Source organism: Athene cunicularia (genome assembly GCF_003259725.1).
Source record: "Athene cunicularia isolate RWA chromosome 4 unlocalized genomic scaffold, athCun1 chr4_part3, whole genome shotgun sequence".
NCBI classification, from domain to species: Eukaryota; Metazoa; Chordata; class Aves; order Strigiformes; family Strigidae; genus Athene; species Athene cunicularia.
In genome coordinates this window covers 6,428,975-6,455,758 of record NW_020799100.1, presented here as the reverse complement: position 1 = coordinate 6,455,758, position 26,784 = coordinate 6,428,975, and the positions used below count along the sequence as shown (strand labels likewise).

Genomic DNA, 26,784 nt, shown 5'->3' with positions numbered 1-26,784 from the left:
AGAATTTCACTGTATCTACCACAATTTTGTATTGAAAAACTTCCTCTTCCACTTAGAAAATGACTTCACCACTGATTTATTTGCTGCTCTGGTATTAAAACATTGACACCCCAAGAACCTAAAAAAAAAGTTAGAAATGGTGTCAATTTGTAGTCTACTATACATTTAATAAAAACAAAGCAATTAGTATATGATTTAAGATTAAGACACTTCAAGATATGTTAAGGCATCATAAGTTTATTGTTCTTCCAAACCAGATTCACCACACTTCTGATTTGATACGAAAAGGGCACCTCATTCATTAGAAAATACTTTTCCCACACTTGGCATTAACTAGATCCAGTAGAAATGTGATAAAGGCTGTGCTTTAATTATTTTAGGTAATAATTGCAAAATAATTTCTAGTTAGTTGCCTAACTTAGACTTCTTTGACAATGGTATTCTATAGGCCTTAACTTGAAATCAAATGTGTAGGTTCCAGCAACTAAGTCTGGGACAAAACATTCTATACATTGGCTGCTGCTGTGTTCATAAAAACAAGAGGTCATTTCGCAGCAACTAGTCAGGACACAATCCTAATATTTCCTATTAAATATATCAAGTCTGTCAGGAATACAGTAAAAAAAAAAATAAAAAAAAATCAAACAATAATCAGGTAAAAATCAAAATACTGTCCTTCAGCAGATTCTGTGATTAAGCGAAGAAAAACCTTAAAACCTTTCCTGAAACAAAAAAATGCAGTTTCCACTTCCCATGTGGGAGCAAGCTATATCGTTTTTTGTGACTGTGGAAATAGGTATCACCATTGATATGCCAAAAAAACTCCCCAGCAGATCCAGTTCTCGTGACTGTCCTAGCTTCTAGAGGACTTTATAGAATCAGGAAGAGCCATGAGAGACTTAGTTCTCCTGAACCTTAACACTGCTGTTCACGTTTATCTGTTTACAATCCAGTTTTTACTGTTCTTGGTATTAAATTCACCTTAGATGCATCATACAATATAGCACATCAAGACACAACTGCCTCGGGTGCCAGTAATAACTGGACACATCAAAAAAAAATGAGAAGACAGACTAAAATTTTGACCATAAACCACAAAACCAAAAAATCAGAGACTTTATCCCAGGCTGCAGACAGCCGTGACCAGGCATGGCAGTGACATTGTCATCAGGGGGATAAGATCAATTCTAGCCTCAAGAAACATCCAGGCTGTGTACGTGCAGATGGATGGGCCCTGCAGAAGGGGACATGCCCCAACAAACCTTTTACACTCTGCTGTTGTGTGTAAACTCCAGGTATCACACCTTACAAGTATCAGAGTTAACTGGAAATATTGAAAGAAAAAAGATCATTTTAATATATTTAAGTCTGCCTGTGCTCTTTAGCATGATGGAACACAGGCTGCCTGCAGGGCCGGAGAGGCACCACACCTTGTCAGACCAGCACCTCTCATTCCAGTAAATACCTGCTCGTGCAGATCAAGTGACCAAACAGGCATACACAGAATATTAAATACTCCCTCATGTAGTGATATATTAATATGGTGTACAGTAAAATATATTTGCCTCATAATTCTGGAAATGCCTGCTGAGAGTCAGCTGAATATGAAAATTGCTCGATCCTGGCTAAACTAAAGATGATTCCATTCCTTCACGGCAGCCTGCCTGGCCAGCAGGCGGAGATGGCACAGTCCTCTGCTCCAGCAACGCCATGCCTGGAGTCGCATGTTAACTGCTGGGCCCGCAGTTCAAGAGAACTGTGAGGAACTGGGGAAGCCCAGCGGAGGCTACAAGAGGGTCACGGCAAAGGGCACACCACCTACTTGCAGAGGGCAAGGTGGGCTGGCAAGGGGGGGCAGCCCCCTGGCACCTCAGCTCCCAACAGTGGGGACCAGGCTCCTCCTGGCTGGGGCAAGCAACAGTGATGGGCAAAGAGCTGCGCCTCAGGGTGCTCAGCTGGGACATACACAAAACGTTGGAGCCAGGAAGGTAGTGCACAGGTTACTGCCATCCCTCACAGTATTTAAGGCTTAGCTATGAAAAAATTGTTCCATTTAGGCTGACTTCAACTGGCTGACTTAAACTCTCAGAGGGATGCTGGACTAGATGATCTCTACAGATCCTTTCCAATCAATATTACTACAGTTCTACAATCTTACTAAAAATTATATCCCAGCTGGATGTTGTAACAAACACCTTGTTGCTCTAACAGTATTTTGGATGTCATCAACAAATACCTACAACTTTTCCTCAATGTGGTTGGAGTCTCAGGGCTGTCTTAAAAGTCTCAAGTTCTCAATACTAAGGATATCTTCACTCAGTAATGTGTTAGGTGTTAAGCTATACTGAAAGTGTTTAAAAAAGCCTTGGATCTCCAAACAGGATTAAAAAAAAAAAAAGGGGGGATCAAAGATAACTAGAAAAGCTCCTTGGGTTTTAGAAGGTTGGCAGAATAAAATACCTGAATCTCAGCCAGGGATAGTAGCACCAAAAAACAGAAGTAACTGAAAAAGAACACCCAATGTTTGAACAAATCAGAGGCCAAATTCAATGAATAAGTTACCACAAATTTTCTATCTAGATCTGATTCTCATACAAAGACAGGGAAATCTCACCCCTAAATGCTATGGTGCTAGAATGAAAACAGAATTAATACTCTGACTTTTGCAAAAGCTACAAGGCATCACTTCGAAAATATCACGTTGATTTGAGCTGCATGGTATTACTAACCTGAGCTTTACTTTGCATAACTGCGAGCATCATCCTTTGAAAGCAGAATTCTTTGTAATCAGCTGTACCACGAACATATCTGCTTTGAAAGACAAGGCTCAGTTCCCCAAATCATTCAATCCAAATTCCACTAACACATACACTCCTTTGTACCTTAAAATTGTATAGAAAAAGTCTATCATCACGAGAAAGAATCACCGTTCTTAAATTCAGAAAATAGTCTTAGTGTTCAACATGTGCAGGTGAAAGAGGGTATCTCTTGATATCTGCTTGCCATTTCAATACCCCTGGACAAACACTTTTGCCTACAGCAGCACCTGAGGATGGAGACAGTAACAGACTCATCGCTCTCCTGACCAGTTACATACAGACTGAAGTATGAAGGCCCTTCTAAATTCTGGCCAAGAGTGCAGAAAAAAAGCAGTGACATTTTCAGTTCTCAGTTCAGGAGGACTTCTTCAAAAACTAAGTAGGACCGAGTCTGATCTGAGTTTTTTTGAAAAAGATGTCTTGGGTAAAATGTTAGTAGTATAAACATCCCCACTCCTCTCCCCCAGAAAGTCCTTAAGGGATAAGAAGTGTACTTTATGATGTGATGCAGAAAATAGTTTTATTCCTAGAATACAATGGTCTGAAAGCTTTGGCCAAAAGCCAAGCTGGTTTATTTCTCTAACATTTTTCTGATAAAAAATGAATTCTGTCACTCCTTAGGCAGAGGTGAGACATGACTGCATGTGTCCAGCTCAAGCTGACCACACTAATCAATTTTAAATGAACTGGACAGCAAAAGTAACTTTTTTGGTATTCTTTTGTGTGGAGTCAGAAGGTGGCTGACCCTGGGTTACAGGACTGGCAAGGCCACTGGCAGCTTTGTGACTTAATAATTAATTACCCCTTTGGAAAGGAGACGGGCACCATGCACATCTCACACCATGGAGAAGGCAGGGCTCGAGGAGGAACCACACTGTCAGACAGGGCCCAACATGCTGACCTGTCGGAGGATCTTGTTCTCAGATCCATGTTACGCTGGTGTAAACTAGATCTGGTGCTGTGATTTGTGCACACATGTGTTTGTGTTTTGTAGAACAGGAGTCGCTATCCACCCACAAGATCCGTCCTGCCAAGTTACCACGTCTGATTATACATCACTGAGTGGCTTGGTTCTATGGATGACTCCACACACCATTCATTTCTGGTAAGTGAGTAAGATGAACAGCAAATCAAATTTTAAAATAAAAGAAGAAAAAAAACACCCCGACTTTCCTTGCGGGTAGGATTTAAGAAAAGTCTAAAAGACATGTCTTTTGAACTTTAATAGTGGATCAGGTCACCTAAATCTAATACTGGTAACTAAAGGAACTGCATGTGAAGAGAAAATGCATCTAAAATCTCTAAATCCACAAAATCCGTGGATCTGTCAAAAATCTGTGACAAATCAGTAGCATTCCACAACAAACAATCCATTCTCTTTGGTTAACTCAGCACAAATCCCAGCAAAAGGAAGGTAATGCAAACAGCTGGAATCACATCCTCGGCAGTCTTTCCGTTCTGCAGGGCACCACTTCTTTCTATCAGATCTACAGATCCATCCCAGGTGAAGTAGAGCGCTACGCAAGTTAAAATTCATTCTGAAGTGGAAGATGAAGTGTTGCAAGGTTAAGAAAAAAAAAGAAAAAAATTTGTAACGAAAGCAACTTTAAATAGAACATCTGTTCCTTTTAGCTTCATGGCACTTCAACCAAGCTCCTTTCACCAAGTACAAGCCTCAGTTACGAGCAAGAAAAAAAAAAAAGTTCCTGAACAAGGAAACCTACTGATAGCCCAGATGTGTAGGTTTCTCCAGTTACAAGCATTTACACAATGTGCCCTTAAATCAAAACATCATCATTACCTCAAACAGGATGAAAATGACAAGATAGTGTTTTCACTGAGAAAGCCACTTCCCTAATCCACACTAGGTTTCATAGAGCATGGCTGTAATGGAAGACTTCGCTTATAAAAAAAAGGCCCCCAAAAAATCTGCTTTTCAAGATTCAAAATACTATAAAATCCAGCAACAGGAATAAGGAAAAGACAAGTTTTCTCAGTTGATACACAAGAACAGTTGTGTAAAAGACAGCTCAGTATTTTGAGATGAAAAATACAAAGAGCAGGCTAAATAGAAGATATGCCACATCTTTAAGTGCTTTTGTGCATGATATGAAAAACAAGTGGATGTGGTTTGCTTTTTTGCTTTTGGTGGAGTTCAGCAGTCTAAAAAGAAGAAAACAGAATATAAACCTGTGAAGAGAGTGTGTTAAAGAGATCTGCACATATGTCACTCAAGAACTGTGGTTTAACTGCTACTAAAAAAGCAACAGCAAATTGCGTGGCTTCCTGGAATAGCCGTATAGCATGGTAGAGTAAGAAGTTTCACGTGGAGCTGCCAACATAGTACTCAAAGGCTGAAGCCCTCTACCAGATAAATACTCAGGCTGAGCAGCGCAAGATCAGAAGGCTGAGATGAAGCCCCATCACACATGCCACAGCTCTGAGCCAACCCAAACCAACTCTGAACTGCATGAACTGCACAGTGTTTATATCAACTCCTAGGGAAGCGCTGTCTTACAATGCCTGTTGACAGATGTTACAGGCAATTCTGAGAGAAAGGTACGTGGAAGAAAGTTTAAGATCAAACATACTGAATAAGCAGTCTAGAGAAGGACTAAGTAAGCACAAGGACACCATCCCTGCTAAAATTCTGACAAATAAATCATGACAGTATTAGTATCCAGAAAAAAAACAAACACCTCTTAAAGAATAGAAAAAAACAGGACATTGGACACTTATTCAAGAAAGCATTCCAGGTATGTCCCTAGCCTACCAAATCTGAAACAAACTGTTGCTGTTCACATAGATCTGACCTGTCATCACCCACCTCAACACACAGGAAACTGTCTTCATCAAACTAATTAATCAATTTCTCCAAAGCCTTGCTGTATTACTTGAATGCTTTCATAGAGTAGCTACCAACTTCACATCCCCTCATTTGAGACATTCTAGGACCCCTAGGGGTTATATCATTTTGATTTATAGTTTACTGTTTTTTAAAATCGCTTTTCTAAAAGTGCAGAATTCAAGTTGTTATCAGCTGAACACAAATTTCACTTTTAAAAATGGTAACTACAGCTTTTTCTTTGACAAAAATAGTTATTACAGGCAAAATATGATGGCCTTTCCTCTTCTTTTCCAATCAAAAAAATGCTCAGCAGAAATTGCACAATCAGTTTTGGGAAGCGTGATTACATTACTATGATTTACATCTATAAAATCTGGCAGTAGCTTTAAAAAAAAAAAAAAAGTGCAAATGAATCTCTAGTTGGAAGGCACACATTTACAAAGTCTGTAATAACTCAAAGCCTAGCTGTTAAAAACTTTTTAAAAACATGAAAATTAAGATTTAATCAAAGAAATACACTCAAGAAAGCTCAGCACCATGAAGAACGGATATAGGAGAGAAAGCTGAGGAAAATGACAGGCACAATTGACACTGAATTGTTACTTTTTTAATAGAATTATTATTATAGAGTAGCTTTGTCCTACATACCTTGTTTTCAAAGTACATGTCATCACCCACCTCCAAAGATATGATCCCTTTTGGATGCCAATAAATATCAGAAATTAAACAATCTCAGTACTAGAGATTTCTTAGAATTGTGAAAAATTAGGGAATGGCATAAGCTGCATCTCAGTATTATAAGTTGATTGAAGAAAATTTAATTAAGGCAGTTAACTATTTTTTAAAGAACAAATTTGTGTTTTATCAGAAGAATCCTGAAGCACAAATTGACAATTGTGGCAAATGCTTCAAAGGATGAACAAGCCCGTGACATTCATCAGGCTATTAAAAAACCCCAAACAGTAGCTATAGGTTGAAAAGCAGCAACACTATTGTGAATTAAAGCACCTCAAAAAACTCTGTAGACTTTTTACAGGTAGAAAGTTAAAGTCAATAGTACTGGTATCCTGAAAACCCACGCTAGGACAAGTATATATGTAAACTATGAGGAAAACAGAGAGGAGTAAATGTTAACGAGGCAACTATTTAATTATACTGAGATTAGAGAAGATGGGGATTTACTGGCTCTAACAAGCTACAGGAATCAGCACCACACCATCCAAAGGAAAAAACAAACCACAGCAATAACTAACTTCTTACATATTATCTTTGGTTGTTTAATATCAAGAAATACTTTTTACAGAATATGTGAAGACTATTCCTTTGAATTTCATTCTGTGTCAGTATCTTCTCTGTGGCCTCTTTGGTAAACTAGAGGACAGGCTTTACTTTCTCAGAATTGTTTGCTGTTTTCTACATTTTTATCACAGATCTCTTCAAAACCCAAGTTTCTTTAATTTCCAGGCTTCTGTACCAAAATGGTATAACTAGAACAGACTTTACATTGTATAGTGAAGGCATTTGTCTTGTGTTATAAACTTAGAACCTACTAAAACCATTTTCCACAACATACTATTGAACTTACACAGCAGGATTTGGAGACAGAAATGAACATTTGTAATAATAATAATAATAATAATTAAAAAAAAACCCACATCCAAAATTACATTAGCAAGAATTATAAGTATAATCTCTAAGATTGTAAAATTACTCCTTTAAAAAGCCTTGTAACACAAAGGAGTTTTCAACACAGCCAGAGCTGCTCAGTAGTTGAGGAGAGGGGAAGGGGAGGGGAAGAGATGTTTAGGGTTTTCCCCCTCATTTCCTTTCTGTCTCGCCAATTAAGCTTAGAATGTTTATCATGTGTATGATAAACGTAAGAAATTGAAAGTGGCATACGCTTTCAGTGGTATTTCAATTGGACTATATACAGTATCTCCAATGTCTGAATCAAAAGCGTTCTGAGTAATGTCAGATAAAAGTTAATAGGAAAAAGAAACCAACAGAAAGACTATCGATACACCTTTTAAAAACGTAACACAAAAATAATTAACCACTGATTTCTTGGCATGTAAAAGTTCTATACAAATTTTAAAAATTTTATTTGCAGGTACTAACGTCTTGAAAAGCTCACTCTGTATTTACACTAATTCTTTTAACAAGTTTATCTCAAATTAAAGCATATTTAAAACAATCATGATTGCATTAACTTTTCTACTTTAAATTATTACCCAATTAGTGCTTTATTCACATTTTAAAAACTTGTACATTTTATTACAAATATAAAACAGTGCAGTTTTTCATACATTATCCCAACTCTGAGACAAACACTTAAAAGACATGGAAAAAGATTTTGTTTTCTATAAACATAACATTTGCATTACTCATCCCCTTTCTTCACTGTCCTCCCCTAACCCCGATTTAAAAAGATCAAACATACAACATACTGTAGGTTTATTTTTATTCAAAAAGTTACTGTCTCAAGACATAAATACAAATCAGAAAACAGTACAATTAGGACAATAGAATGTGGAGGACAACAGGTTAAGGTAAATATATAAAACATTTTTAGCTGGTTGAAAACAAAGCTGTAAGAACTGCTTTCACAAAGAAACACTCCTTCAAGAGTAAGAAAAATCAACTTAAGTTTAAAATCATATATACAGTCCTCTCAGCAGTTCTATTAAATGCAGTGGTGTGAAAAACAATATAGGCAGTACTTTTAGACATGAGAGTATTTATTTATGTAAAATTAGTTAGGCAGATCTAGTTTTGAGTTTGTTGTTACCCCATGACTTAGTAAAATAATTATACTTTATCGTGATCCTTTAGATAATCTATGGTTTTTGGCTACCACAGCCGAATGTTTAATTTCTGAGTCTAAAAACAGGAAGCCTTTTTGTATTCACCCATTTGGGGAGATTCTTGTATTGCAAGCATATTAAGGCATGGAATGATTAAAATAATATACCTCAAGAACTGAGAGACAACTGACAAAAAATATACATATGTAATATAAGTTAATATTTCCTTTAAAATGATGTCTAGCTGCCTAAGCCTTGCAAAATGAGTTGATGTCAAAATGGCATAGAACCACTTTCTGTTTTAGACCAAATTTAATTTATTTGTGAATGGACACAAAATGAAGTTTAAAGCTTAGCTTTCAAAGAATATTATGGGTTGTTTATGAATTTCTATTATCCAATCTAATTTACATACAGAGGAAATGTACTGTAACCTGTTAGAAGTATCTTTAACCTGAAGACTGCTTGCAAAGACAGATAGATAAAACAATATAAAATACAAATTTAAAAATCATTTTTAAAGCATGAATTCTCATGCTCTTCTATTTTTAAACATTGTTAAACTTTCAATATATTTCTGAAACCTCATAATTTTAAGTTGGAATTTAAAAGTAAGAAAAAACTAAACAAACTGCGCAATTATAAAATCAGCACCAATTTATATATATATATAATTTTATTTAAAATTTAGATCCCTATTCCCACACTCTAATAAGCTGTATAATTTTTGTTTAGAATTTTTCTGCAAACATACTACAATAAGCTTCTTTTATTTGGAGACAAAATACAGTGGCACTACTGGAAGGAATTTCACAACATTACATTTTTCTTAAAGGACAAGCAAACTTTCAGGGTTGGTAATGGGCAAGCATGACTGAGACCTGTTACTTTCTGGTAGTTCATAGTTTATGGATCTTTCTGAGAAGGCTAACATGAAGCTTTTGGAATAAAAGTGTGTTTTAGATTAAAAAGCTGTTAAAATTCTGCTTTATGCATTTTTTTTCCATGATTAATTAATACAAACCTTCTGTTGCTGAAGTTTGCATTTAATTTAAAATACTGACACTTCTGGTTCTATCACTGTAAGAAAACCAATCCATCTATTATTTCAGTTCATGGATGTAAACAGCAATCCAGCAGAGCTCATGATTATTTAGTATAGCCAGCAAATGTATAGAGAGGGGCTCAAATCTGTACCAAACACCTCTCAGACTGTTAGATTAAAACTCAGAGGGAATACTTCTTATGATCCAGAAATAAACTTATAGCACATAAATAAAATTTTTTTTTCCCCGAACAAAAAGTGTAGCTTATCCTCAAATTGTTTACTTGTCCTTTACATTTCTTTTTTTTCAGGCAAACAAAACTGCCCCTTCAATGCACTTGATCTTGAAAGCATGTCATTCTCCTTAGAGAAAAATCTGTTCAGAATTTCACTGTATCTACCACAATTTTGTATTGAAAAACTTCCTCTTCCACTTAGAAAATGACTTCACCACTGATTTATTTGCTGCTCTGGTATTAAAACATTGACACCCCAAGAACCTAAAAAAAAAGTTAGAAATGGTGTCAATTTGTAGTCTACTATACATTTAATAAAAACAAAGCAATTAGTATATGATTTAAGATTAAGACACTTCAAGATATGTTAAGGCATCATAAGTTTATTTTTCTTCCAAACCAGATTCACCACACTTCTGATTTGATACGAAAAGGGCACCTCATTCATTAGAAAATACTTTTCCCACACTTGGCATTAACTAGATCCAGTAGAAATGTGATAAAGGCTGTGCTTTAATTATTTTAGGTAATAATTGCAAAATAATTTCTAGTTAGTTGCCTAACTTAGACTTCTTTGACAATGGTATTCTATAGGCCTTAACTTGAAATCAAATGTGTAGGTTCCAGCAACTAAGTCTGGGACAAAACATTCTATATATTGGCTGCTGCTGTGTTCATAAAAACAAGAGGTCATTTCGCAGCAACTAGTCAGGACACAATCCTAATATTTCCTATTAAATATATCAAGTCTGTCAGGAATACAGTAAAAAAAAAAATAAAAAAAAATCAAACAATAATCAGGTAAAAATCAAAATACTGTCCTTCAGCAGATTCTGTGATTAAGCGAAGAAAAACCTTAAAACCTTTCCTGAAACAAAAAAATGCAGTTTCCACTTCCCATGTGGGAGCAAGCTATATCGTTTTTTGTGACTGTGGAAATAGGTATCACCATTGATATGCCAAAAAAACTCCCCAGCAGATCCAGTTCTCGTGACTGTCCTAGCTTCTAGAGGACTTTATAGAATCAGGAAGAGCCATGAGAGACTTAGTTCTCCTGAACCTTAACACTGCTGTTCACGTTTATCTGTTTACAATCCAGTTTTTACTGTTCTTGGTATTAAATTCACCTTAGATGCATCATACAATATAGCACATCAAGACACAACTGCCTCGGGTGCCAGTAATAACTGGACACATCAAAAAAAAATGAGAAGACAGACTAAAATTTTGACCATAAACCATATGCATCTGAATAAATTAAACAGCTTTATTATGTCTAGGTCTATTAAAAACAAGTGCAACAACTCCAAGAATAATGAACCTCTGAAATAAATTACATGAATAAAGCAAATTAACTTTATTCAGAGAAGGTTTTTTGCATTTATGAAATTGGGTTTTTTACATTTAAAATACTGACTGATAAATTCAACTCTGATTTGATATGGATTCGTGTTGTCTCCTAAACTACGAGCAGAGCCTTCCCCATTCAGGCAGTTATAGATTCATTTAGGTGGGATTTATGCTAAAGAGCAGCTGTGTTCTGTCTGCAGTCCTGCTTCCAGGATCACCACCCTTACTGTGTCCTGGCCGGGAGAAAGGTTTGCTAGATGGTGCCCCCTTGACCGGAGCAACTCATTTCAGTGCACCACTGCTCCCTCCTCGCAGAGGAGCAGTGCACAGCCTGTTCTGCTGGCACAGAGGCCGCTCACCGCTGGGCGCCCCGAACGGGCTCCAAAGCTCGCAGGACAACGCGGCTGTAAGCGGCTGCCATCATGTGGTGATACCCCCACACTGCAGCTAAGCAGTGCCTAGCTAATCCTGGGCTCACGTGGGATGATGAATGAGAAAGTAACAGGAAAGGAACCTAGCTAGCAGTAAACTTATTAAAACTATATTTCTTAGTTTGAGGAACTGAGAAGCCGAAAGGTTTCTGAAAACAATGAAATACACCTGTAGAAGATCAAATTTTCAGCATTGTCAGAATAAAAAGTGACTGGTATTTCACAGATCAATCAATTAAAAATCGAGGAGGGGAAGAACAATTTTAAAACAGAACGCCAGAAAACAGGTGATATACTTTCTTGGTGTTACTTCAAGAACAGAACACGTAACAGCTAGATGCACAACCTAATCTGATGCATTACTAGCAAAGCAAAGGCCTACTGGTACAAAATATATGAATTTGTATTTAAAACATTATTTCAGACTTCTTTCTCCCATAACAAGAACAGATTCACGCTGCAACGATACTGTAAAAAAAAAAATACATAACCGTCTTCCAAATTCCACCAAGCTGTCCAAGATTCCCAGGAAGCCTTGTTGTACTGTCCTCTGCTGGCTTGCTGCAGCTTGTTATTTCCAGTGTAATTTTGTACCAGCTACACAAGGTCAAAAATGGCTGCATACATTACAAGTGGTTCAAGACAGAAGGAATCCCTCATGCAGATTTTTAAAAGAGAATAGAGACTGCAGATTTATCAAGTCGGAAAAAAGGGCAACTGCAAGCAGAAACTACAGACTTCGGATGTTTTGGACCTAAAACTTTATATGGAAAGAAAAAATACCTCTCATCTCTATAAACAGGTATCTGTATTATCTCTATTTTCTCCATTATCTTACTTATGCACAAAAGCACATATGCCAATTTAAAAAAACCAAAACACTTGCAAACCATCCAATGCTGACAATTGGTAATGACATCAGAGTCACTCAACTAAGCTCATCGTAACAGGAAACTTTAATATTGTGTATCCACAGTTCCATTTTTTTGTTAAAGCTCTCTGCTACCAAACCTCTGCAAGGGTCTTTTCCATACTACATGTGTTTTCTTCTCAGATTCAAAGCTTTTGATTTTTACATAGTAATATATAAAGTATTAAGAACAAAAATCCTATAAACTTGCAGAGAACATTGACTAATTTCAAATTTATGAAGCTGAGTTACAGCATAAAATATTCCACTGACTGTACCAGTCTGCTAAAATAAGCTAATGAAGACATCCTAAAGATGGCATTCTTTCCATTTAAAATTTGAAGTAAGAAAGTATTGTAACCTTAAGACTGATTTTACATTATTTTCCTTATGCAAGTTAACCTACCGATTCATCCATGATTGAAGCGGGGTCAAAGAAATCTGGTTTTAGCTCCGTTCTTTCTCTCCTGTTCTTTGATGGTGGCTTTAGAAAACAAGCAAATAAACAAGTTAACTGTAATTTCAGAAAGAACAGAGTTCTTAAAACTGTAACAAATAAAGCTGAACTCTCAAGGGATAAGAATTTACAGGGGATGAATGTTCATCTCATTATTATTACAGGAAGGGTTCTTGGTTTTTGTACGGCAGTTTGAACGGACAGCAAATGTATAAAGATAGTGGCAGAGCCATTTAAGAATGTAGAGATCAACAAGAATGACTTTTCTGTATCACCAAAAATTTGATTCAAATATCCTACTTTAAAAGCATAAATCAAATCCAAAATCCACTAAAAAGACAAGTAAGTTCCTTACTAGGTCTATGTCCATGGTGTCAAAATCCATGCCTTCATTGAGATCTTCAATCCGCCCTTCTGATGACATCATCACATCTTCAACAATCGGCTCTTCATCATCTTCCATTAGACTTGTGCCACGTCGACTGAAATGAAAATGCACACTATTTAGCAGTAAATCAAGTTAAGTTTTATCTGAATATTTTAAAAGCTAATGTTCAGCAAGGAACTGCCAGCAAATGGTAATTCCATTACATAGAAATCAAATAATTAAATAAATGCACAACTACTATTAAAGAAAGCTGCAATTTAACCAGCTAAAAGATACTGAGAGTGAGGGAGAAGGACTAACAGAGATCAACATGTGGAACTCTCTGGTACATCTTAAATGGATATTCTGAGAGGCTGTAGGAATTGATAAGCAGATCAAACTGACACCTAATTCAGACATTTCCATGAGCAAGTGTTTATGCTCAAGTGAGAAACAACTCAAGTTTTGCCACCTAAGGAAAAAGTTCCTGCCTTATGACAAGGCAAGGAAGAACATCTTTGCAATAAGGTGGATACATAAACCCCTTTTTAAACGTTCTCTCACAGTTCTTCATCATCTTTCCTCGCAACTTCTACAAGCAACATCAGACTTACATGAGCAAAGGAGTCATTCTAATTATACTAATTGGAGGCACTATATTGAAAAAGTCCAATTCCCCCAAAAAGCCTCCACTGAAACTGTTAGATGAAGTACTAATATTTAAGAATTAAAAACAAGTAGGGGAAAGATGTAAAGCTCCTCAGTATGGCCATGGTTTTAGTTTACAACTTGCAATTTTCTTCTGTAGTGCCACAGTCAAAGCAGACAGCTTCTAAAACTAGCCTTCCCCTCTAGCTCAGGAACATAATTCCATTAACGTGCATGTCAAAATGCACACATGATGAATCACAATGAAGTAAATGACACTGCAGTAAGAATCTATGACCTCTGAAGGACAACACTCGTTTAAGAAACATTTGACTGTCTTCATCTTTGTTCACTAGAGGAAGGACTTCAGAAGGGTTTTGTGTGTTTGTGTTGGGAAGGTCTACACAAGAACTGGTACTACAAGATTCTTCTCAACTTCGGTGTCGGTTTAGGTCAGACTAGATCTGTATTGATCACAGACACGCTGAAGACAGCAGTTTCTTTAAAAGGAATGCTTTCTTCAAGTAAAAAAGCAGCCTGAACTCTAAACCTACAACTCAGAAGTCAAAGGAGAAAGGAACAGGAGAATTAAACTGAGCAGAAACTTTCTGCTTCACACACTGAACCACCTACTTTAAAACTCATTTTTAAGATTCTACTTCTAAACATAATTCTACTGTTAGGAATACATAAAAAATGTTGCACTGGCGATATATAGTCTGCCACAGACAGCACTCAGTTCAACAACCAGTTCCCTTTGTTACAAAGCTCACTACTACCTAATTTTTCTGGAATTTAAGTTCAAAAATATGCAAGAAACCAAACATCTATTCTGCTAAATGCAGTGTACTTTTACTATCGCTTTTCTAAGGAAATTTAAAATTTTAAACCACAGGAAAACACTACTCAAGGACTAGAACATGCAGGAGTAATAATGCATTTAATAAACTCTCCCCTCCTTGAACAACTGAAGGAGCATTTCGCTCTCACTCACATAGCGTGTTGCAAGTTGGTTCTCAGCTTGACGTAGTTCATCGCTGCCCTCTCCTGTTGTTGTCGCGCGGCTTCTTCCTGTTGCCTTTGAGCCAACATCCACGTTACTTGCGTGCTTAAAAAGACCATTATTCTATTTTAAACATGAACTGGTTTTGTGTATGAACACTAACACAAAGCAGACCTACTCATCTACGTACTTGTAATCGAGTGGAGCTTGATGGTGTTCAGGCTGCATAGGATAGACACCCATATAACTTTCTTCAGGTCGCAACCTCTTGGGCTCCCTCATTATTGTGGAAGTAAGCTGAGGTGTCTGCATCATGACCGGTGTGTGCATTGTCTGCTCCCTATTCAGCCACATACTGTCACTACTGCTGCTTTCTTCAGCTGGAAGGAAACACAGGACATCGGTACTTTTTTTTCAAACTAGTCTAAAACATAATGTTTAATCATGACTTAAATGCATGCACTTTCTGATTATGGAGAATCAGTTTCTTCACTTTTTGCCACATAGTTTTACATGTGCCCCAGAAGACCTGGATTTATAACCACTGGCTAGAGTATTTAAAATACTTTTATATCCTGCGACTTAACGCAGCATAGGGCCTTTATTTCCTTTCGTGAATCAGTGTTATGTTATTCAGACTCTTCAAATTAATAGTTTTCCCACTAAGACATACACATGCACATAAGTTATCCTGTTTTTAAAAAATACATTAAAGCATCCAAATTCACTCAAGTTAACAAATAGGAATCAACAGATGTAGTTTATATGAATATCTACTCTAGTAAATTTTAAGATAAGAAAAGTTCTACCTTCAGGTACTTTCCGTTTTCCTGTTGCTGGCTTTGTCTTCTTATTTCTTACTGTAGATCCTCGACTACTAATTCCACTAATCACTGACATAGTATCATCATCCCCACCAGCTAATAGAGAGTTTCTATAGGACATAAGGGGAAGCCACACATCTTCTCTTCGTAGAGACATCTGAAAGGTCATAAACTTCTCCAAGTAAACATACCTTTAAATAGAAAAAATAATTACAAAGATGCAAATTACCTATAACTGTTAACATGTCAAAATAAGTAACTACTGCAATTAATACCCAATGCCACTCATCTAGTTAACAAAGAGGCCTGACAACAGTAAATCCAGAATATGACTTCTGTTTGTCCACCATAAAATAACAGAGACAAGTAAAATATAGCCTTTGTGATTATACTTGACTGCATTACTGTAAAATTATCTTGATATGCCAAAGATTGCACTTTAGGTGAAGGCAATACACATTAATACATATTTATTCAAATGCTGTATTGTTCTTATGAATATTAATAAATTACTTACACTGTTCTTTTGTCTTGTCTGAGAAGTTTGGAGGAGAACTCGCTCAGAATATCAAGAAATGCCAAATTTAATGGTGGGTGGCTCTCACCTTGTGGATTAGGCTCCTTAAAAGCAAATTCTATACCATCCCTAGGAAAAAGTTAAAAATTAAGTCACATAAAGCACAAACCAAAGAAAAAGCTCTAAGCACTGGAAGCTATCAAAACTGAATGCCTTTCCTCTAAATAAAGCAAGCTGTAATTCCATGTTTCCACATTCTGGCAAAAGAAGTGAACACTATTCACACTTTGAATCTGCATGCACTCTTTCTGTCATGATGTTTCTACTTTGCATTTAAAGTCTTCTGAGGCCAACAGGACCACCACTGACAATGAAGTGGATCAGTTCTTACTGTTATTCATAAGACATTAAAAATACTTTTTCATGACAGCATCAACACTACTATCATTTACAGGCTTACACAATGATGCTGAAGAACATCAACATTATTTAACATTTGGGTTTAATTTAGGGACAAAACTGCAGTCTCCTCTCCAATCTCCTAATTTATAAATGGACTATATCTAGTCCTGATGCCTTTTGTATTAACAAGCTGATTTTCAAAGACTGAAAAGGTATTTTAATGTTAGTCAAGAAGCATTTACAAAAAGGAAAAGAATACAAAGCACACAATTACTTGTGTAACATAGCAATAGCTTCTCTTGTTTTCAACTGATCCAGTCCAAATGTTAAAGCAAAACGTCGAGCAAGTTCCTTTATGCCACTGAATGTTGGTGATGATCTGTCAAAATTATAACCATTTTCTTGAATCATTTCATTGAATAGCTGTATGAAATGAAAAGGGAGAATTTATTAAAAGATTATGCCAAACTTTGGACCAATTGACACAGAGCTAAGTTTCAATAAAGAAGTTTTTTACAGCTTTTTTTTTCTTAATTCAACAACACCAAAAGACAAACATGGAGGTTTAAGAAAGCCAAGTCAAAGCTGTTCTTGAATAGTCTGCACTTCAGAGTTAATCCTTGAAATGCACACTGTCCAAGCACATGTCAAACTGTAAATATGTTGGATGACAGATTTCAGCACTTCCCTAAATGAGGTGTTCTAGAGTTGAGAATACTAAAAATTAGTAGGATTCTCTGCTAATTAGTGATACACTAGCTGAAAATAAATGTGGTAAATTCTCAGCTGGTCTTTACTATTACAGTTTGTCAAACTACTACTTTCTGATTCTTTTTTTTTGGTATCTTTTCAATAATGTAAGTACAATGAAGAAATTCCTGGAAATGTATCTTCAAGGAAGTTGCCAAAGACAGCAGAAACTCTGCAACTGAGGATCAGACCTTTCACTATTCATCAATAGCTGGCAAAGCTGAACACTCTGAACTTTAGTCTTTGCTCAATCCTTTTTTCATCCTACTGAATTTGACTGTAATGCTCTTCAAGTCTGTTTTTCTATTGTTTTCTAATTTTGTCCAACACATTCACCCTTCAGTCTCTCATATAACACAGAATAAACTGAAACCAGACATGCTCATGCTATAAACATTAGCTTTTCATTTATAGATATAATTTGCCCCATAATTGCATACTTTTGTGTTGTACAGCTCACTGCAGCTTAGTTATTCCTTTTATCCACTATCACTTCTTCTCTTTCTTCTCCTATTAGTTTCTTTTTTAAGAAGTTTTCCTGGAAAAATTGCTAGTTACATGTTTAACTTCACATATGGGGTTTTTTTTGTTTGTTTTAGAATACTTGAGTCACCTCATGTTACTATTCTTATTGCCATAGTAGGATTGTGTAACTGTTTCCCCATTCTGTGTGTAATTGTACTTACTGCATTCACTTCCTCTGTCTGCCCTTTAAAACATAAGGGGCTGGTTATTCATGAGACAGAAAAGACTAATAAGGATATCGTTTACCCAATATCACAAAAATTTGTGAACTCTGGTGAAAAGTCAGCAAAAACTGTAGGATTATTTAGCTGCATATTTTATGTTGCAGTTCCACCAGCTAAAACCATGCTGCTATCAAAAGAAAAGGCCTTATCCTCCCTTGTATTGGCAATATCCATACAGATAAACCAGCATAGGGCCTTCATTAAGGACTTCTGGTTAGTTCTCAACCAGGATCAATATCTAGATATATATCCACTATTTGGCTCTATGACCTCTAGTCAGAAAAAAAAGGTGCAGGGAAAAGAGAGGACAAATTGGGGTACATTTTTCCTTTCAACAATAGCAGAGATCTATGTTGGATTACAGTGGTTTGCAGAGATATGGCTTTATAGTTCTGACTCTGTAAATAAAATTCATGCAGATGGTTCATGTGAGCAGATGAATCCGACTCTGACCTCGACTGAATTCATCAGGTCTCCACACAAACAAGCTCATTTACTGAAGAGAGCATTAAATCATGTTTTAATTTCAAAGATGGGTGAAGCCCCTACCAAACATTAAGAAATACTGAATTACTAAAACTTCCCATTACTTCTCAGAATTGTTTAAAAAAATCCCCAAAACACAAAAAAAAACCCAACAAAAAAAAAAAAAAAAAAAAAAAAAAAAAAATCCTCCCCATAAACAAAAAACAACCCCCCACCACACAGGCAGGAAGTGTTTTCCCTTCTTTATCTGTTCATGAATAAATAAACTAGTAGGTTCACAACACACTCTTCTGAATATGTGACAAACTACTGTTTTAGAGTTAAGAAAGTATCACAGAGTTACATTTATCAGCCTCTCACACTTTTTGTAGCACAATACTAGTTAAGTATAGAAAGACTTCTGGCATTTTTCCAAATTGTTGAAGAAAATATGTTTCAATTTATATCTATTTATCCCTACTTTCCATAAGGATTTCTTCGTTAATACCTCACACTAGATATTAAACACCAGGACGTGGTCTACACTATCAGATTTCATGCACAAAAGTATTGTAAATCATTCTTACCTGCTGCAAGCTAAGAATAAGCGTTTTAGCACACTGGATTTTGTCTATTTGTCTTGTTTTACTCATCGTTTCTTTAATAATATCACCATAGTCATTGTAATACTATGAAAAATAAAAAAAAAAGTTAACTTCTTATTTTAGTTGAAAACATTACATTTACTAAATTCTTCAGAAAACACCATTTAGGATTTGCTAATTTAAAAAAAAATTTGAACACTTCAAAAGGAAAAAACAAGTTCATGATTACATTATCAAAATTATATTCTAAAACACCTCCAAAATGATAAAAAAACCCAAAACCTCAAATCAGAAAGAGTATATCCACTTCTTTTCATTCTTGTCATTAGTATTACTTTAGAGGCAGGATGACCTATTTATTTTCAAGGCCATGACACATTTGTTAGTGACATGTGTTCACCCCTTCAGGGTGTAAAATTAGAATCTCATGTTTTTAGTAACTCTTGTGAGTCTGGTGCAGAGTCTTCTATTTTCTCTGCTGACAGGAAGCACTTAGGTATAGCATCACAGATATAATTTTTCCAATGAAGACAGTTGCTTGTTCAGTTCTTTAAGTATTTCAGGTTCAATAAAGTCCCAATTAGTCACTTAAGAGATTCAAAATATATGTAGGGCACTCAGACTGAAGCAGGCTGCCCAAATTTTAAATTTTTTTTAAGGTAATCACCAAGGAGCAAAGTTCTATCATGTTCACAAAAAGAGAACTCATACTACTGTGCAGCTGTGAATCCCAGAAGCCAAGAAGGTGTCTTTATACTTAAGTAAGATAGAAGCAGGTATAAAGATGGGGTAGGGGCTGCATATTTTTTTTCTATTTGACGAAGTTTAAGCTGAAATTATTTGGTGAGGCTAGACATGGAGTTGATCTTTGTGAGAAGATTCTCAAAAGGCCTGCTAAACTAATAACTGGATTAAAAATATAATATCAATCAGGATAAGAAAATAAGTTAGAAACAATGTAAAAATAATTATTATGTTTCTTTCCTCCCTCCCTGCTACCCACACACTGGAACTGTGAAACTCATTTCAGTCACTTTTTCCCTTCTTACGGAAAAAGAACTTTGAAGACCTACAAACTACCAACTCTGGAGTTGAGTTATTTACATCTTGAATCAGTTATCTGGTAAGCTAAAAAAAAAAAAAAAAATTTAAAAAAATCCACAGCTACTGTATTTTATTAGCAAGTGTCACTGCAAGGCTTCAGATGTACCTTCATATATTGCTTGAAAATGTCTGCAGCTGTATTCATTTCCACCACAGTATATACAATGAGTTTACAGAAAGCTGCAAGTAGATTTCTTCTTTTGTGCAATGCTTCAATTTTGCTAGCTTCATCATCCTGCTGTCCATCTAGGAAGAGTGCAGAACATGAAAACTGTTGGGTTTACATACTTCATATATAAGCATTTATACATAAAAGTGATGTGCGCTAATGGTCAGAAATAAGAAAATCAAATTTCAATTCTGACAGCAGTGCACTTTGTTGCCCAATGACAAGTCTCTTTTCCTGATACAGACACATATATATTTGTGCCTATTATACCAAACCTTCACCACGATTATCCTACATGTCCCCAAAACATAAAATGCTTTAAGGGACAAATCTACCTCTGTGTCCATGCGCACCTCTCAATGCCAGAAAAAAGAAAATACACTCCCTCACCCCCAAAAAAAGGACAGGCAAATAAATAGTTAGAAGGCAAATGATATAAAGGAAACAGAAGTTTTGTACAAACCTGCACTATTGTTATCATCATCCTGATCAATGAAGACATGATCTAAAATAAAACTGAGTAGTTCAGATTGTAATGAAGAATCAGGAGTGTAAACAAGTGGCTCCAACATGTCACGTCCTCCTGTCATAATCTGATGACTGAAGATCATCAACACATCACACAGAATTGTGAAAGCCTATTAAACAGAAACCTTAGTAAATACTTGTTTGGAAACTGCATTTTATTTAGAATAATATATTTCCACTTAAATTTCTTGGAGCCCAATGGTGTACCCAAGCCACAAGTCCTAAACAACTACACAGGCCAACTGGAAGTCAAAACATGCATAGTTTCTTACAGGAGGTTGCTCTATGAAGACTGAGTCTCCAAAGAAAAACACTGCACAGATAAAGCCAACTAAACATCAAAACACTGTGAGATTAAAACATGAGGCTCAAACTCCCAAATTCTGCCCAACAGATACTACATTAGGTCACTAGAGAACTTAGTAGATACCATCCATACTATAACCTCCTTTAAGACTTTTCTTTTTCTAAAATTGTTTCAATCACCTTTGTAAAACATCTAACAGATGAGGTCATTCAATCCCTTTATGTCTTGCTGCCAAAAAAGTAACCACCTCTTCATTTTGCTGGCTAAGTTGCACATCTGACATCAGATTTAAACGTTTGTGCTCCACCTCCCTGGAAAGTTTAAATGTATCAGTACCTAGACCGACATTCTTCAAACTAACAGACCGAGGCAACACACTGTGTAATGCTGCACCTCATCCCTTTGATCTCTTAAGTACTTCCATTTTGACAAACAGATCTGTTCTCTAACTTCTCAAGGCAAGTATTGCTAACTTTCTGGTTACAAAAATATATACACTACTCTAAAGTCCCTTTCAACCTTTCATGACATTAGAGAAGGAAAGCAGAAACATGACTACTGTACCCTATGTGACTGAATCACTTCTAGTTTCTACAGCATTCACCTAAGAGTTATTATAGCCTTTTAAAGAGACCTACTCAGAGCTTCAGTAATATTTGTTACTTGCACTTCTCCACCATGCACCTTGTGATTTTGACACTAGATAGCTCTCCAACATAGAACATTCCCTGTTCAGTTCCAGTATTCTTGTTATAGGAAGTTTCAAAGGCTGCAGCTGTGGGACTCTGTGGACCAGATTTTCAACTTCAAGGTCAGACATGCTATTATTACCTTTAGCAGCAAAACAGCTCCTGGCATTTATTTGTTTAATTAAAAAGTGTACCCAGAAGATAGTTTGGTCCTTCCCTCACAGAGAGATACTTCTTTTTTTTTTTTTTTTTCATTTTAGCATTCTGAAGGTTGTTAAAGCATTTATTTAGAATTAATCCTGCTATCAGTAACCCCTGCTCTTCACTGGAACCTGAAACTCCTGTGAGTCTCCTGGCTAGGGAACTATTTGACCACAGACTTGGCCCCTACAGTTTAACCTTTTCCTTTGACCCTGTTACCCTCAGAAGTCAAGTATTTCCCAAGATTATTTCAATTCTTTCTGACACAAAACAAAAATTTTACAAACAGGTAAACAAAAAAAGCTCCCACAACCCAAGACCTTCATCCCTGCATTTTTCTTCAAAAAAGTCAGGATTTTCATCTCCTGCCTGAAATGTCAGGCATTACTTGCATGGACTGAATACCTTACATATTTTATGTCTACCAAGACCACAGTTCCAGCTAAAACTCTCCCTCAACAAATAATAACTATACAAGGGACTAACTGTAAAACTGGTGAAGTGAAAACTGCTTATATCTTTTCTGAGAAGTATGTCATTGTTGAGGCTTCCAAACATTTGCTAGAACGGTCTCCACATACCTCTAAACAATACTGTTAACAACTGACCAGTGTTTGAGTGTGCCTAAGAGTGACCACAAAAAAGACACACCACTTCCCAGCAATAAAATCCCCTAGGTTACGGTGCATACGTGCATGCATAAACACACACACACACACACTCATGTTAAGTACCCATTCTTTTTTTTCATCATTCAGATATCCCCAAAATCCTGGGACTCTGAAGAACTGAGGAATATATATTCTGTATGCAGCATCATGGTGAAGGGGAACGGACAGAGAAATTGCCCCTGTGTGTCCTCAAAGGCTTACAGCAAGAGGAGGAAAGTTGTTTTCACAGTTCTTGAGTGTATGGGCACATATGTATCATAGTACAAATGCAGGAACATAAAAGCATTCAAAAACAGAACTAAAAAAAAAAAGAATAGTTTCTCTCTTTTAAATAACTATTCCTAGCTCTTCCAGCTCAGAGTCTGTGAATCCACAATTGGCTCTACCAGAGGTGTGTGTGCTTACTACATGGTAAGCAAGAGCTTTGAAATGGAACTCTCCCCCCAAACTTAAAAACTAGAAGGCTTCTACACTGTGCCTACCCAGTCATTGTGTAAAGAAACAAAACCCCCCACTGAACAGAAGTTTATGCTGCCTAAAATTACTAGAAAGAATCCAGTTTAAATTGATTCTGAAATCCTACCTAAATTATCTAAAGACAAGAATACAAGTACAGTATGTATTCACACTCCAAGAGCATTCAGCCTAAACATCCAAGACACACCACACTCCCACCTAAGTGCTACAAATATTAGCAAGAAGAACTTTTCAACTGCTTTGTAAGTACAATATTAGGAGACTACAAGAATAAACAACAGTCACTAACCTGTTCCTTAACAGCAGTGTTTACATTGGTCAGGTAGTGTTGGCAGATTTGACAGAATACTCTCATCTGCTTCTTTAGACGTAGAAGATCCTCCTTTAAAGAGAAGGATTTCATGTAACAGTTTTGCTTGATTTGCAATTTTATAGTCACATTTAGTGTATGTGTTTTCACAGAGCTATCCACCACAGACCTCGTACATAATTGTAACATTCAAGTTCACTGCATTATTTAAGAATTACTATTACAAATAAAAATAGCAAGCAGCAACTTTCTCAATTTTGTCATTCTGTGTACCACAAAAAGAAATGGAAGTTGGGATGAAAACAGTGAAGTTATTTTTTAAAAACATAGTAATAAAACCCCCCACCCCATACCACACAAAGAAAACCAAGCCAAACACACCCAAAAACCCCCAAACAACCCAAAGCATAAAGCATTTTTTCTTTAAAATATCTGTATTTTCAACCTAGAGGATAGATTAGGTAGCTGTTTCTAACTAAAACAGACAAGGCTAAATAGTATTTTATTTCATTTTTTTAACTTACTGGTTGGGGATAAAGTAAAATGTCAGATGAGAGTTGGTGTTTTCCTCCCCTTTTCCATTGGAAAAAAAAATAATTTAAAAATCAGCCTTGCAAGTGTTGCAGTAACTTCCAGAAAAGTAGATCACTGAGCCAATGAAGTATCAAAATGATACAAATACCATCCACATGTGTGGCATAGTTGGTGTTACTCAATCATGTGATTCTAGCACATGTAGAACCGAGGAAGTCATTACAAAAGATCAACTGTGTAACCAGCATCCCTCCCAACAAAGAAGAAATACTCCTGAGAAGTTTAAAAACTGTCCATGCAATCTAAATCAAAACAAGTCTCTCCAAGAAAGCAGGTAATGCACTGGTACAACATGTCAATAAATCTCAACAGGAATCACAAAAGCAATAGCTGCCTCTTGACTAAGTGTATTATTTTTACAACACCTTCACTATGTAAAAACCTTTTCTCTCAACATTTACCATTCAGATTACTACACTGATGTTAAGAAAATCAGATGGGAATATTTTCTTTCCTTCATACAGAATCATTCATTTAAATGTTAATAAAAATCAAAATATTTACGTAATCTTGAGTTAGCAGTCTATATTATGAAGCTCATTCCCATACTTAGCCAACCTGTTCACAAACAGCATGCAGTTCACAGTTAATTTTGTCACAGATAAAAAAAAAAAAACAAAAAACAAACAAAACCCCAAACAAAGCCCAAACAAAATTTTAGGCACAGTATTTTTCTGTCACTTCTGGTCTGTACTTCAAATTTGCTGTTATGTTCCACTGACACTGAACAGAAATCAATGGAACTTCCGTAAGTACCTGGTAGATGTGGCAGCAGTCAAGCAATTAAATATAATAAAATAGTTGCAGTTCAGAATTTAAACTTAGGAAAGCTTTAATTTACCGAATTTTATTATACAGGAGCCAAAAATAGTCCCAATAAAGGACTGCTTTTCAAATAAGTTCTTTTTATTCCTGCTGAAAGTATTAAAAATTACATTTTACTGCAAAATAGCTATGGTAATCTTAATTTCTAACCTAACTTTTCAGTACTTGGCTCAGTTTCTGCTGTGAGGCTTGTGATAAAGGTTTAATCGCTATTACAAAAAATTCAAGACTGCTGTTTATCCTTTAAAGAATAAGCTAACAGCCTCCAAATCTTTCCCTCACATAAGTGGTTCTGAACAGTCTATATATCCAGATCTTATCTGTTATTTTTGATTTTGGAAATGTTAAAAGCCATTAAAACCTAGGTGGCAAACTAGCTAGCCAGCCAATAGTGAAGAAGTTCACGTTTATTTAAGGCATCTTCAGATTGTAATTACTGCATTAGTAAGGCCACAATTATTCACTGGACTAATGAAGTCTTAACATGATAGGAAAAAAATGAAATAAAAATTTAAAACCACATTATCTCAAAAGGTGTTCTGTTATAAAAAAACATTAGTACAAGTTACATAGCATGCTTCTCCACTCCTGTATGTGCCAGGAGCTCATACTACAACATCCTAATATAAAGAAAAAAGAAAAAAATTGATACATCCTCAAATTATAAGTTTACTGCAATGATGGACTACTGATACTAATTATTGATTATAAATTATTAATGCCATGAGTTCTCCTTGTTTTCTCTCTAGTAAATTATGACAGATGCCTACGACTTCTTTTTCTTAAATTAATTCTAAGTATGGCAAGCAAAGTGTTTAAAAAAACCTGAATAATTTACTTATTTCTTCTGACATAAATAAAGGATGTGTTATCAGTAACTCCAACAACAAAGCGCAACTCCAACAAAAATTTCCAGCAAAAGAGCACAACATGTACCCTTCTTACAGGAGAAGGCTTCCAGGAAAAGTGTGTTTATAATTTTGGGGTTTTTTTTAAAGAAATCATCAAAATACTTCACCGCTTACAAACTCCATTCTAAATTGTCTAGCCTTTCAAAAACCATCTTTCATTAGGCTGTTCACACAGCCAACCACCTAATCACCCTCTTCAAGCAATGCTGTCCAGTTGATACAAGAAACCTTAATCCTTCCTCCAAGATTTTTCAAGAAGTGAAATTAGAAAGCTGACATTTGCCAGAGCTTTGCCCTTCAAGCTTACTATACATAGAACCAGAACAGGCTCTCCATTATTCCCTATGAAAGTTTGAAATTTATCTTAATCTTTTCATGTCTTTATTTAACAACACATTTAAAAGACTGATGAAGAGCAAAGTGTTATTGCTCAGTATGTTGCCGAGTACTACAACAGTGTACAAATTCTTTTATCTCACAGACTTTGTAACTGATACTTCTGTTTGCAAATTCAAACCCACTACTTGAGAATAATAAGACTGACTATACTTTTTTTTATAATTGGTATTCTAGCCCTCCTTATCATTGTCACTGTGCCAGACTAATAAAGGTATTGCATGTATTTGCTACAATTACTTAAAAAATCTGTTAAACACGATATTGACATATAAATAATAAAACCATAACAATTTAGATAAATACTAGGTTTAAAAGTCAAGCATTCCACTAACTAAAACTATGACTTCTGAAAAGCTTATTAGAAAAGCA

General features: G+C 35.9%; 1 protein-coding gene across 4 annotated transcripts in view; it reads right to left on the bottom strand.

Moving 5' to 3' along the window:
* Positions 1 to 6,650: 6,650 nt before the first annotated feature.
* STAG2 (stromal antigen 2) overlaps positions 6,651 to 26,784 on the bottom strand; it is a 43,892-nt gene continuing 23,758 nt past the window's right edge. Inside the window, exons 22-33 of one of the 4 annotated variants that reach the window (XM_026848477.1) lie at positions 23,666 to 23,758; positions 20,967 to 21,141; positions 20,441 to 20,580; positions 19,213 to 19,314; positions 16,936 to 17,084; positions 16,260 to 16,388; positions 15,728 to 15,933; positions 15,109 to 15,298; positions 14,910 to 14,993; positions 13,256 to 13,382; positions 12,850 to 12,927; positions 6,651 to 10,016 (exon numbers count right to left, since the gene is read on the bottom strand). In XM_026848477.1, coding sequence (XP_026704278.1) covers positions 9,993 to 10,016; positions 12,850 to 12,927; positions 13,256 to 13,382; positions 14,910 to 14,993; positions 15,109 to 15,298; positions 15,728 to 15,933; positions 16,260 to 16,388; positions 16,936 to 17,084; positions 19,213 to 19,314; positions 20,441 to 20,580; positions 20,967 to 21,141; positions 23,666 to 23,758 — 1,497 coding nt within the window. In that variant the 3' untranslated portion in view covers positions 6,651 to 9,992. Of the gene's footprint in view, positions 10,017 to 11,289; positions 12,294 to 12,849; positions 12,928 to 13,255; positions 13,383 to 14,909; positions 15,024 to 15,108; positions 15,299 to 15,727; positions 15,934 to 16,259; positions 16,389 to 16,935; positions 17,085 to 19,212; positions 19,315 to 20,440; positions 20,581 to 20,966; positions 21,142 to 23,665; positions 23,759 to 26,784 lie in introns of those variants that run through there. The other 3 variants (XM_026848475.1, XM_026848476.1, XM_026848478.1) reach the window with 3 other exon arrangements.